This window comes from Orycteropus afer, unplaced genomic scaffold, assembly GCF_000298275.1.
Source record: "Orycteropus afer afer isolate SDZICR_OR568_19922 unplaced genomic scaffold, OryAfe1.0 scaffold00136, whole genome shotgun sequence".
Lineage (NCBI taxonomy): Eukaryota > Metazoa > Chordata > Mammalia > Tubulidentata > Orycteropodidae > Orycteropus > Orycteropus afer.
Window position 1 is genome coordinate 1,486,478 of NW_006921723.1, and position 10,806 is coordinate 1,497,283.

Sequence of the window (10,806 nt, forward strand, 5' to 3'; positions counted from 1 at the left end):
CTAGTGCCAGCCACTGGGCCAGCACACAGCCTGGGGGCTTGGGCTGGGCGTGGGATCGAGAGACTCGGGGTGCTCCAAGGCGAGCGGCGGCGGGGGCGGGAGGCTGTAGAAGCTGGTGTCCCCTGGCAGGGGTTGTGGGGCGAGCGGGGGCCCAGCGTGGGCACAGGGCGGGCACTCCGCGGCAGCGGTGGCGGGGAGCTGGCGGGGGGCGGTGCCTTCGCCCCCACAGCCCCATGGCCCATCCCACTGCCAGCAGCCGGTGGGCGGCGGCGTCGGGGGCCTGGGTGGCGGTGGCGGTGACGGCAGCGCAGGGCTCCGGCTGCTGCGGGTACGGAGGGCAGGGGCGCCCACGAGGGCCAGCGCTGTCCCTGCGGAGGCGAGAGGGGCCGTTCCGGGGGGGTGCCGCCTGCGCCGCCGGACCCAGGACCCTGCCCGCTCTCCCTCCCGGGCACACAGGCACGTCAAGGCCTTATTGCTTCTGGTTGGAGGCCGGGTGGGGCGTCTTCGGAGCACCCCCTGCCTCTGGGCACTGAGGACAGTCTGGGAAAGTCCCTCCTGACATCTGACCTAAGCCCCTTGCGCTGCTGTTTCCACCTCTAGGGCTCCTAGAGGCTGGGGTGAGGCGGGAGAGGTAGGGTTCCTGCAGGGGCTGTGAGGCCTGCCCCTCGGCTTGGTGTGAATGAGTGCAGCCTGTTGCCCACGGCCTAAGGCCCTGTGTAGGCGGCTCCAGCCCGGCTTCTGAGGAATGGCTCTGGGGAGAGGATTTGCATAGAGGCTAGGGGGTCTAGGCCCCCTAGAGTGAGCTGGGTGTGGGGACTCGTGGTAATGGTGTGTGGGGGCTCCCCAGGAGGGGTGCTCCGACGAGGCTTTGGCATCCTTCCCAAAGAGGGTCAGGCGCAGGGCTCCCAGATCTAGAGGGTCCCCAGAAAGACTCCACGCACCACATCCCCAAGTCCCTAAGGGGCACCACAGACTGGGGCCGCCTCTGTCCCCAGGCCCAGCCACCCCCCAGCCCCAAAGCCAGGCCCAGCATCCCCACCCCCGAGTTAAAGCTTATGACCTGAGCCTTCCTCTTCGGGCCGGGCGGCTTCCGGCTCCTCTGCCGCGGCCTCGTCCGCCGACCCACTCCGTTGGGGCCGGCCACCGCTGCTGCTGCCGGGGATCCCATCCGGCCGGGCCGGCCCGCCCGCCCCGTTGGCCCCGGCCTCGGCCCGGGCCCCGCCAAAGGGGAAGAGCTTGCCGGCGTGGAAGGCTTTGGGCGGCGAGTGGCTGCGCTGCTCTGAGTCCCGACGGGTCTCGGGCGACTTGAGGAACTTGAAGCTCAGGAAGGCGGGCAGGCGGGTGTCGCTGCCCGTGGGCGACTGGGCGGTGGCCGGCCGGGCGGTGGGGCTGGTGCCCGCGCCAGCCGGTGAGGCTGCGGCGCCCGAGGACAGGAACTTGCCCTGCAGCGGGATGATCTGCTTCAACTTCATGACGTTGTTGGGCGCCAGCAGCGATCCCGGGCGCTTGGGCCGCTCGGCGTTGTGGCCGCCCGCCCCGCTGCCCTTGGCCTTGGCCGAGGCCTTCTCGGGCGCTGCGGGGTCCAGCCCGGAGCCCTCGGGCCGTGACTCCTCCCGGCCGCCGCTGGCGCCAGCGTCGCGCTCCCGCCGAGCGTGATGCTCTGCGTGCCGCTGCCGCTCCTCCTCCTCCCGCCGCCGCCGCTGCTGTTGTTGGTAGTGGTGCTGCGCCTGGCGCTCGTGCTTCTGCGGACAGAGCGCACGCTGTTACCGGGGAAGGCGCCTGAACCTGGCGTCACCCGCCGTCCACACAGGTGTGCACTGCATAAGTTGGAGAAATTTAAACACCCAGGCCCACAGTGGGTAATTTCTGTGGATGTAGGAGAGATTTAAACATTTATTGGGCACCAACTGAAGTCCCAGACCTTACACCAACACCTTTTGCTGAAGTGGGAAAGATTTTAAGCACTGTTTGGGTAATAACTAAGGAGCTCTGGGGGGGGGGGGCAGTGCCTAAAACATTTGACTGCTAACCAGAAGGTTTGCGGTTCAAACCCACCACCACTCTCCAGAAGGAAGATGGGATAATCTACTTCCCTAAAGACTTACTGCCTTGGAAACCCAATGGGGGTCACTATGAGTCAGCATCGACTCAACTGCAGTGGGTTTGGGTAATAATTGGATCACCTAGCCCACACTGGGCACTTTCTGTGGCAGTGGAGGAGATTTAAGCACTTACTGGGTGCCCATTGGATCCCCTGACCCACAGTGGATGTCTTGTAGGAATCAATAAGAGAAGGAGCATTTACTGGGTTCCCACTCTGTCCTTGGCCAAGAGCCAGGGACTGGGAGAATTCAACCAAACATTGGGCCTCAACTGGTCTTATGAGGCAGCGCCTTTCTAGAGTAGAAAGTACTCCTTCGGGGCTACCAAACTGGACAGCACAGCTACAGAATATTTCATTGTGGTAGCAAGTTCCTTTGGGTGGTGCTGGTGAGCTCCTTGGCCCACCTGCAAGCTTTCTGAGGCAGGAAGAGGCTGGACTTCTGGAAACATCAGCTGTGTGCCTGATCCTAAAGCAGACACTGACAGGTGGCTGGCAGATGACTGGGTACTCACAAGGACCAGCTCTGTGCCAGCCCAACGCTAGATGTCACTGGGAATTCCGGAAGGGACTGGTACATTGGGAACACTAATTGTGACACCTCCGACACACTGGCTTCATGCTTGCCCTGGGGCCAAGGACTCAGCCACCAAGATCCGTCTGTCTTTGTCACCTGTCATGAGGGGAGGAAGAGACAAGCCCCACTGAGTGGGGCAGAGGGTGACACTAAGGCTGGTCTGGCCCACATACCTTGAAGGCCTCCCGGCGCTGGTACTCGAGCTTGGCCATCTCTTCGGCCACCCAGCCAGGGATGTTGGGGATGGCCACATGGATGAGGTACTTGAGCAGCAGAGCAAAGTGCTGCAGTGAGAGAGAGACACTGGCTGCAGAGTCCAGGGACTCCAGCCTACCCACCCCTAGGACCCTAGCCTGTCCACCAGCCCCACCTCGAGCACCACCAGGGACACAATGGCTGCCTCCGGGCTGAGCCAGGGGAAGAGGCGCTGCAGCTGCCCGCACTGGCCGATCAGGTAGCAGTTGACCACGATGGCCAGGACGCCCATGGCCTCCATCACCTTCTGTGGAGTGGTAGGGGAGGCGGGGTTTCAGGCCGCCTACCCCTCCCTAGCAGGAGCCCCCCCCTCCATGCCACGCCCTCACACCCCCTCTGCACCTGCCACTGGCCAATGCTCTCTACACGCTGCCCAAAGGGCCGCTGCAGACCCGTGCACAGCTTGAAGGCATCGCTGCGGATCTCGATGAGATTGTTGACGAGGGCGCAGAGTGCGGCCAGCGGGAAGGCCGAGGAGAAGAGGACGACATAGCCAAACTGCACGAACATCTCCTGGTAGTCCTGGAAGGTGTCCTGCAGCAAGTGGGTGGGCAGACAGCCTGTCAGACCAGCATGCCTCCTTTCTTGGACCATCTTTCTCTCATCAAGCTCTGGGCTTATGTTTGCCCCCTTAGGATGATGCCCCCGGTGGACCCAGAGCTCTCCCTCCCCTTGGCCTCCTCCATCTGACTATGTGATAGGAGTGTGTAGACTGACCCCTCCTGCCGGCTCCCACCAAGTCAAGAGCCCTGGTAACCACCCCAATGACTGCCAACCTTGGATTACATGCACATCCCCATTTTGCCTCCACCCTACTCAAAGCGACCCCTACTGGATTTCCAAGGCTGTACAGAAGTAGATTGCCTCATCTTCCTCCTGCAGAGCAGGTTTGAAATGCTCTCTCCCCTCTTCCTTTAGACTGCCCAGCCTCCGCCCTCTGCCCACGCCCCCTCACCCCGTAATTCTCTTGCCCGCTTCACCTCGTATTTCTTCATGCAGCTCTCCAGCTCAGCCTGCGTGAGCTGGGGTGAGTGCTTCTCCTCTGGCGGGTCAATCCAGGACGCCCGGTTCTGTCGCCTCTGCTGGCGAGCTGAGTCACCTGTGCCCTGCTCAGTTTCCAGGCCACCACTGGGACCCTGGTCATGGCCCTCGCCCCCAGCCTGGCGCAGCAGCACGCTGGCAGGTTCATGGTCAGGACTGCCAGGGGCACCCTCAGCCTCGTCGTCGTCCTCAGCCAGCGTGAACACACCAGGCTCCAACCCCTTCTCCACCATGGTGGGGCTGCCCTCCTCCAGCAGTGCCTCAGGGCTGGGGCCCCGGCGCCGCCCAGTGCCCCGCTCAGCAAAGCTGACCTTCTTCAGCCGCAGCCCGCAGTCCAGGAGGCCGCCATCCTCCCCCTCCTCGTCCTCCTCATCCTCGTCGTCGTCATCGTCCTCCTCCTCCTCCACCTCTCCTGGGCCTCCCCGAAACCCATCACCCTCCTCCCCGCCTTCCCCAACTGGCCGCCGCTCCACCGTCGCCTCCTCCTCCTCCTCAGGTGCTCCACAGCCCCCACGGAGACACCTACGGCCCCCCACACCGCCACCACCAGCCCCCTCATCAGCCTGGGGTTCGAGGTGGTGAGGTGCAGGGCACCGGGGACCCAGCAGGCCCAGCAGGGCTCGGGCCAGCTCCCACATGGCCCGGAGGCCCAGCTCGCCATGGCCCAGCCGCCGGTACAGGTGAGGCTGCAGGACCTCACGCACGTTCTGGAGGAACTGGCGGGTGATGAGCAGGGTGGCCAGCATCTGGGGGCGGGAAGGGGGCAAGAGCAGCTGCGTGGAGGGCAAGCGGGACCAGGCACCAGGCAGCCCCCAGCACATACCCAGAGGCCCCATATTCAGGCACCAAAGCTGCCAGGCACAGGTTTGCATCTCAGCAACCCCAGGGCCTTTGCACAACCTGCTGCCTGCCCCACACCCCCACTGAGCTCAGGCTGCAACACAGCTGCACTGGTTAGTCCCTGTGCTCCGCCCCCTTGATGCCCACCCGTATTTTGGCCCGGGCTGCTAGCAGGAGGCCCCGGAGGGAGAGAAGGAGCAGGCGGAACCGCAGGGCTACAAGCGGGACCAGCACTGCCTGCAGCTGCCGCTCGAGGCTCTGGGACAGGGACAGGATGAGCAGGAGCTGTGGAGGGACCGACGGACAGGTGGACGGACAGATGAGGGAAGAGACAGGCAGAGAGAGGACGCACGGACAGAGAGGAGAGAAGGATGGAGGAGGGGAGAAGGGGCTGGGGCCTGGGCTGCCACACGCCCCCTCCCCCACTGTGTGCCAGGTCCCCAGGGCCACCACTGCCCGGCCTGGTGCTCACCTCTTTCAGGCGCTCCATATCCTTGAGGTAGAAGCCAATGTAGAAGAGGCTCAGGTATGAGTTGACAAACTGGAACTGTGGGTACAGATAGCAATTACCCCACGCTGGCCCCCTGCCTCTGCTGCCTGCCCACCCACCTGCACAAGGTCGCTGCTCACCAGGACCACCTTGATGATGAGGTGCTTCTCATAGGCACTCTCCAGCCGGTAGTTCTCTGGGGGCCAAGGGGGTAAGTTAGGGAGTGGCGAGACCCCACGAAGTGGGGACCTTCCTTCCAGGGTAGGTGATGGGATTCCTCCCTCTTGCCAGGCATACCCATGTCATTGAGCCAGATGGCGAGTTTTTTGTAGCCCTCAGCACTGGCACTGACCAGCAGGGCCAGCATGACCTTGGGCAGGAAACGGGTGAGGCGGGGCAGCCCCTTCACATTCAGCACCAGCTCCTGCAGGTGGGGTGTGATCACATGGGTTCCGGCTCAGGGAGGAGGAGGATGAGCGGGGGTCCCAGTTACCCAGGGTTCAAGGTGGGCAGGGGCTCATGGTCACCTGGGGTCAGGGCTTGGGGGCAGGCATGGGTAGGGAGTTGACAGTCATCTGGGGTCAGGGCTAGAATTGGGGGTTAGAGGTTTAGGCAGGGGATTCACAGAATATTAAGGCCAGGGCTAGGGAGGGCTGGGCAGGGGGTGGCCTGGGTCATCTTGGAGGTGAAGGACTGGGCAGGGGTTCTCTGTTGGTCACCTGCAGCTGGAAGCAGCCGAGCATGAGCAGGAAGACACAGGCCAGGCAGGCCAGGCACAGTGGCAGGCTGACGAACAGCTGGAAGAGGAGCCGCTTCCAGGGTGGGTAGTAGAACTCCTCGGCTCTAGTCACCGGGCTGATGCGCCGGATGCCCTGGGGGGTGGGGTGGGGCGGCCAGTGGGAGGCTGGTGCCCAGGGCATGGGACCCTCCACCTGCCCACCCATCCTGATTCTCAGCTTCAGTTTCCTTCACCTCTGTCCTTGCTCCTCCATTACCCCCACCCTGCATGGTCTCTCCATTACTCTAAGGCCTAGGCCCCAACTGACCCTGAACTGGGGTCGTGGTTCCTCCACAGCTTCCCCTGGTGAATCCAGCGTCCCCCACTTGTAGGCGAGCTCTGCTCCCCTCCGCTTCCACTCCTCCAGGAACAACGTGGACCAGACCACGTTGAAGAGGGCAAAGACTACGCAGGACACGTCTCTGCTTGTCTGCGGGGGTGATGGAGGGCCCAGTGTTGATGGAGGGAGTTCAGGGACTATCTCAGTTTCCCAGCCCCCAATCACTGCCCCTGTGTGCACCTGATCGGCCTCAGTGAACGTATACAGCACTGAGCCAAAGACGGCCGGGTACACCATTGCTGACGTGTAGAAGCCCAGCCAGGCGAAGTACATGGCGATCTTCACGCCAAAGTAGTCACAGATGTCATCTGCAGGGGGAAGGGTCCTGGTCAGCCCTGTGTACCTCCCCAACCGCCCCCCCCCCAACTCCTGGGCCTGAGCCGCACCAAGAGGCTGGTTCTCACACACGGCCTGCACCCACGATTTCATGAGGCGGTTCAGGATGCGCTGTTCGTGCACTGGGAACACCTGCTGGATGATTCCACGGGCAGCCAGCTCGGGGACTGTGGGGGCACGAGTGACAGTGATCCCTGCCCCTCTGTCCCCTGTCCACCCCCTCACTGTGCAAACTCAAGTCACAGCTTTTCCCGTGCTTTTAAACCACAGAGACTCTTCCCTGGAGAGGAATTATGGGTGGATAGAATATCTGATTCTCCTGTAAAATTGGGGGCTGCAGGTGCTGGTGGATAAGACAGCAGTGGAATTCGCGAGAGGGGGATGTTCCAGTGTGGAAACATGGTTTTAAAAAAAAGCCCTTGGCGATTTTCAGAGGCCTCAGTCCGCGGTTCTGAAGTGTTAGGTGGGGTGCAAAGTTGGCATCGGAAAATGAGCTTGAAGAGGCTTGTTTTCTGGAGGGGAAACTGAGGCCTAAGGCCCCTGCCACGCAGCACTCGGGGCACTGTCCATGGTCCTACCTTGCCTTCTCAGGCACAGACAAGGCTCCACTGGCCACGCCCCCAGTAGACAAGCCCCACCTTTCTACCAAGGCCCCGCCTCCAGCTGCTATATCGGCCAAGCCCAAAGCTCTGTTCAACTCCGCACTAGCTGATTGGTTTAGGGCCCCGCCCTCCTGCTCCTCTAAGACCCGGTCCCAACCTCCCCCTGGAATTGGAGAATTGGCCCCGCCCTGCTCACTGATTGGCTGGTCCTCCAGGAAGCGCACATTGTGCAGCGCCTCACCCTGCTTGGCGCGCAGGTTCTGCAGCCAGAAACGGATGATGCTCTGGCGCTCCTGCGGGGGAGAGGGCGTGAGGCCAGAAGACAGTAGGCTGGCGATGCAGGCGAGGGGCTGGGAACACGAGCGTAAGGGACGGGGGACACGGAGGATGGTGCCGCGGACAAGAACGTAGAGGGTGAAGGACGTGGAAAGGGGACTGGGGCATGGATAGGGGGCTGGAGACCTGGGGGGTGGGCTAGGGACACGAGTGGAGGACGGGAACACAGGTGGGGGACATGGGCATGAACTGGGATAGGGGGCTGGGGACTGGACGGAGGAGGGGCAGGAGACGCAGGCGGGGTACCAAAGACACTGGTGGGGGACACAGGCGTGCAGGGGCAGCGGGCCGGAAAGGGCGCCGGCCGGTGGCACCTGAGAAGTGAAGAAGCGCAGTTCGTTCTCTACGTTCTCGTAGATGAAGTCCTCCTCGCAGGAGAAGCCACGCATCCCCCCGCCGAACTCCACCTTCACCGCCTTGCGCAGCCCCAGTTCGTCGGCCCCTCGGAGCAGACTGCGCAGAGGAAAATGGAGGCAGGCTCACCGAGGGTTGCTGGCTCCCCAAGTGGTGCCGGCTCACCATCTGGGAGCAGGGATGGTGCACCTGGAGAGGTCACACACGGGGCAGCTGGACAGTGCGCTTGGCGTGTGGAAAGGCAGGGAGCTGGGTAGCAGGGTCGACGAGAGGCCTTGCACCAGGGACTCGCCTCTCATAGGTGGCAGTGACGAAGAAGGCGTAGGCGCGTGTGTGGCGGTGGTGGCGGACTTGCACGATGAGCTCTGGGATGCCCACACGGATGTGGTTCAGCAGCCATAGCAGCGTGTGGTCATCGGTCGTGTCTAGCAAGGGACACAGGGACCGATGGCTCTTGCCACGAAGGGCTCAGCCCTCCTACAGACGCCCGAGCTCACCCTGTGTGGGAACTGGCGGGGAAATGCGGGTACCTGGGAAGGTCATCAGCACGTCGCAGTTCTCCGTGGGCACCGTCTTCATCCACGCCTTGTGGGACACCAGGTAGCGCCCCGCCTGCAGGAGCCGCTTCCCAAAAAGCTTTTCTGGGGGTGGGTAGGACACTGGGTCAGGACACTCCAGACCGGACTTGGCTTCTGCTCACACACCCTCCGGGACTCCCCAGTAATCTGAACCCAACATTCAAGGCCTTGGCTTGTTTTCCTTGTGCCATGCCTTTGTACCAGCCTCCGCCAGGATGCCCTTTCTCCAGGTCTCTTTTACAAACTCTACTGATTCTCAGGCCCAGCTCTGCCTCCAAAGCCACAATTCTGGGGTGCTCACTAGCAGCCGAAAGCACTTCACCACATTATGTCAGCGCTGGGTGAGGCTCTTATCCCCATTTCACAGGTGAGAAACTGAGGCCCAGAGAGGTTAAGCACACTTGACCAAGGTCACACAGCTCAGCTAGGATTCGAACCCGGGACCAGTCTGCGTCCTCTTTCAAGTGCATCCCTACCGGGCAGACCCAATACCACTAACGGCGGAGGAGGTCAAGCCCCACCCCAGCTTGGGACTCTTGGAGGGAGGGAGGAAGGGGCGTGTCCGGGTCTTCACCCTGCGACCTCCACCCGCTGCACACTCCAGCTCCACCCGCCGGGCCGCAACCGCAGTACCGGGAGGGACCGGGCCCCTGTCCTACGGCAGGACTTCAGGCCCGGGACAGCTGACTCCAGCCTTCCCTCCCAGGTCCAGCCGCCGCGCGCACCCAAGGCACCTGCCAACCCTACTGGGGTCCCGCTGCCGCGCACATACCCAGCACACCAGACACAGGGGCTGCTGGCTCGCCTTCGGGTGGGGGCCTCTTGCCGCGCTCTCCCTCTAGGGATGTGCCCCCGGCGGTGGAGGTGGCCTCGGCCATGGCGAGGGCAGGGGTAGGTCAGGGGCTGCTGGCAGCCTAGGTGCCCGGGGGCCGCGGGCTCATGGGGCCGGCGCCGCCGCCGCCACCGCCGAGCGTGCCGGAGGAGGAGACAAAGGCCGCTCCCGCCCGCGCCGACCGCCGTCCCCGCGCGCCGGGGCGCTGCTTCTCGTCCCCGACCGCTTCGAACCTCGTTTCTCCTTGGTGTCGCTCCCGCCCGCTTCACTCTCTGGTTCTCGTCCCCGCCCGTGTTGTTTTCTGGTTTCCCGTCTTGCCCGCCCACTCTCTGGTTTACGTCTCCGCCCGCACCGCATTCTGACTGTCAAGGCCGAAACTTGGCCAAGCCTGTCATGGCCAAGCCTATAAACTTCCACATCTGCAAACTCCTCAGCCCAAAGGCGTGGTTTGGAATCTGTGATAGTAATGATTCGCCTGAGGGAGGATGTGGGAAGGAGGTGGGGCTGGTATGCAAAGATCCAGGAAGATGGAGGTTGTGAACATAATGACAACTACCATAATTGTAGCAAGTCAGGCCTCAGGACCATTGCACGTGCTGAGCTGTTCTCACTGCCTGGGACACTGTCCACCCCCTTGCTACCCAGTTAACCCCTATTTCCTTCATGATGTAACCTCCTCAGAGAGTACCTGCCATAGACTTGACAGATTTAGCAAACAAAAATATAAGTCTCCCCTTTGAATTTCACATAAAGGAATAATTTTTTGGTTATTAATTGCTGTCCAGTGGATTCTAACTCATGGGGACTCCATGTGTACACAGTAGAACTGCTCCACAGGGTTTTGAAGGCTGTGAGCATTCAGAGGCAGGTCGCCAGGCCTTTCTTCCAAGGCACCTCTGGACAGTTTCAAACCATCAACTTTTCAGCTAATAGTCAAGTGTTTAAAAGTTTGTGCTACCCAGGGTACCCAGGGACTGCTAATTTTTTGATAACGTAATCAAACCCGCTGCCATCAAGTTGGTTCTTCTTCATAGTGACCCTGTGTGCGACAGAATGAAGCACTGCCGGGTCCTGCACCATCCTCACAACTGTTGCCATGCATGAGCCCATCATTGCAGCCACTGTATCAATCCATCTCATTGAGGGGCTTCCTCTTTTTTTTTTTTTTTGCCAACCCTCTACTGTACCATACATGATGTTCTTCTCCAGGGACTAGTTCTTGCTGATAACATGACCAAAGTAGGTGAGATAAAGTCTCGCCATTCTCAATTCTAAGGAGTATTCTGGCTGTACTTCTTCCAAGACAGATTTGTTTATTCTTCTGGTCTATTCAATATGGTTTGCCA

The 10,806-nt window shown here is 61.6% G+C and overlaps 1 protein-coding gene across 1 annotated transcript; it reads right to left on the minus strand.

Moving 5' to 3' along the window:
- Positions 1-9,506, minus strand: ANO8 (anoctamin 8). Its single transcript, XM_007945331.1, has 18 exons — positions 9,401-9,506; positions 8,581-8,691; positions 8,343-8,475; positions 8,011-8,149; positions 7,557-7,653; positions 6,809-6,925; positions 6,603-6,730; positions 6,351-6,512; positions 6,024-6,176; positions 5,602-5,728; positions 5,445-5,500; positions 5,287-5,361; positions 3,914-4,720; positions 3,276-3,467; positions 3,049-3,180; positions 2,852-2,962; positions 1,061-1,742; positions 1-368 (listed from the first exon to the last, which is right to left on the minus strand). The coding sequence occupies exons 1-18, from the start codon at positions 9,504-9,506 to the stop codon at positions 1-3; spliced, it is 3,696 nt and encodes a 1,231-aa protein (XP_007943522.1).
- Between the last annotated feature and the right edge of the window lie 1,300 nt (positions 9,507-10,806).

Coding starts and splice junctions, on each gene's coding strand:
- ANO8 (XM_007945331.1), bottom strand. CDS start 9,506: ATGGCCGAGGCCACCTCCACCGCCGGGGGCACATCCCTAGAGGGAGAG. Junction 6,177..6,350: donor AACCACGACCCCAGTTCAGG/GTCAGTTGGGGC, acceptor CCCACCCCCCAG/GGCATCCGGCGCATCAGCCC. Junction 369..1,060: donor GCCCGAAGAGGAAGGCTCAG/GTCATAAGCTTT, acceptor TCGCCTCCGCAG/GGACAGCGCTGGCCCTCGTG.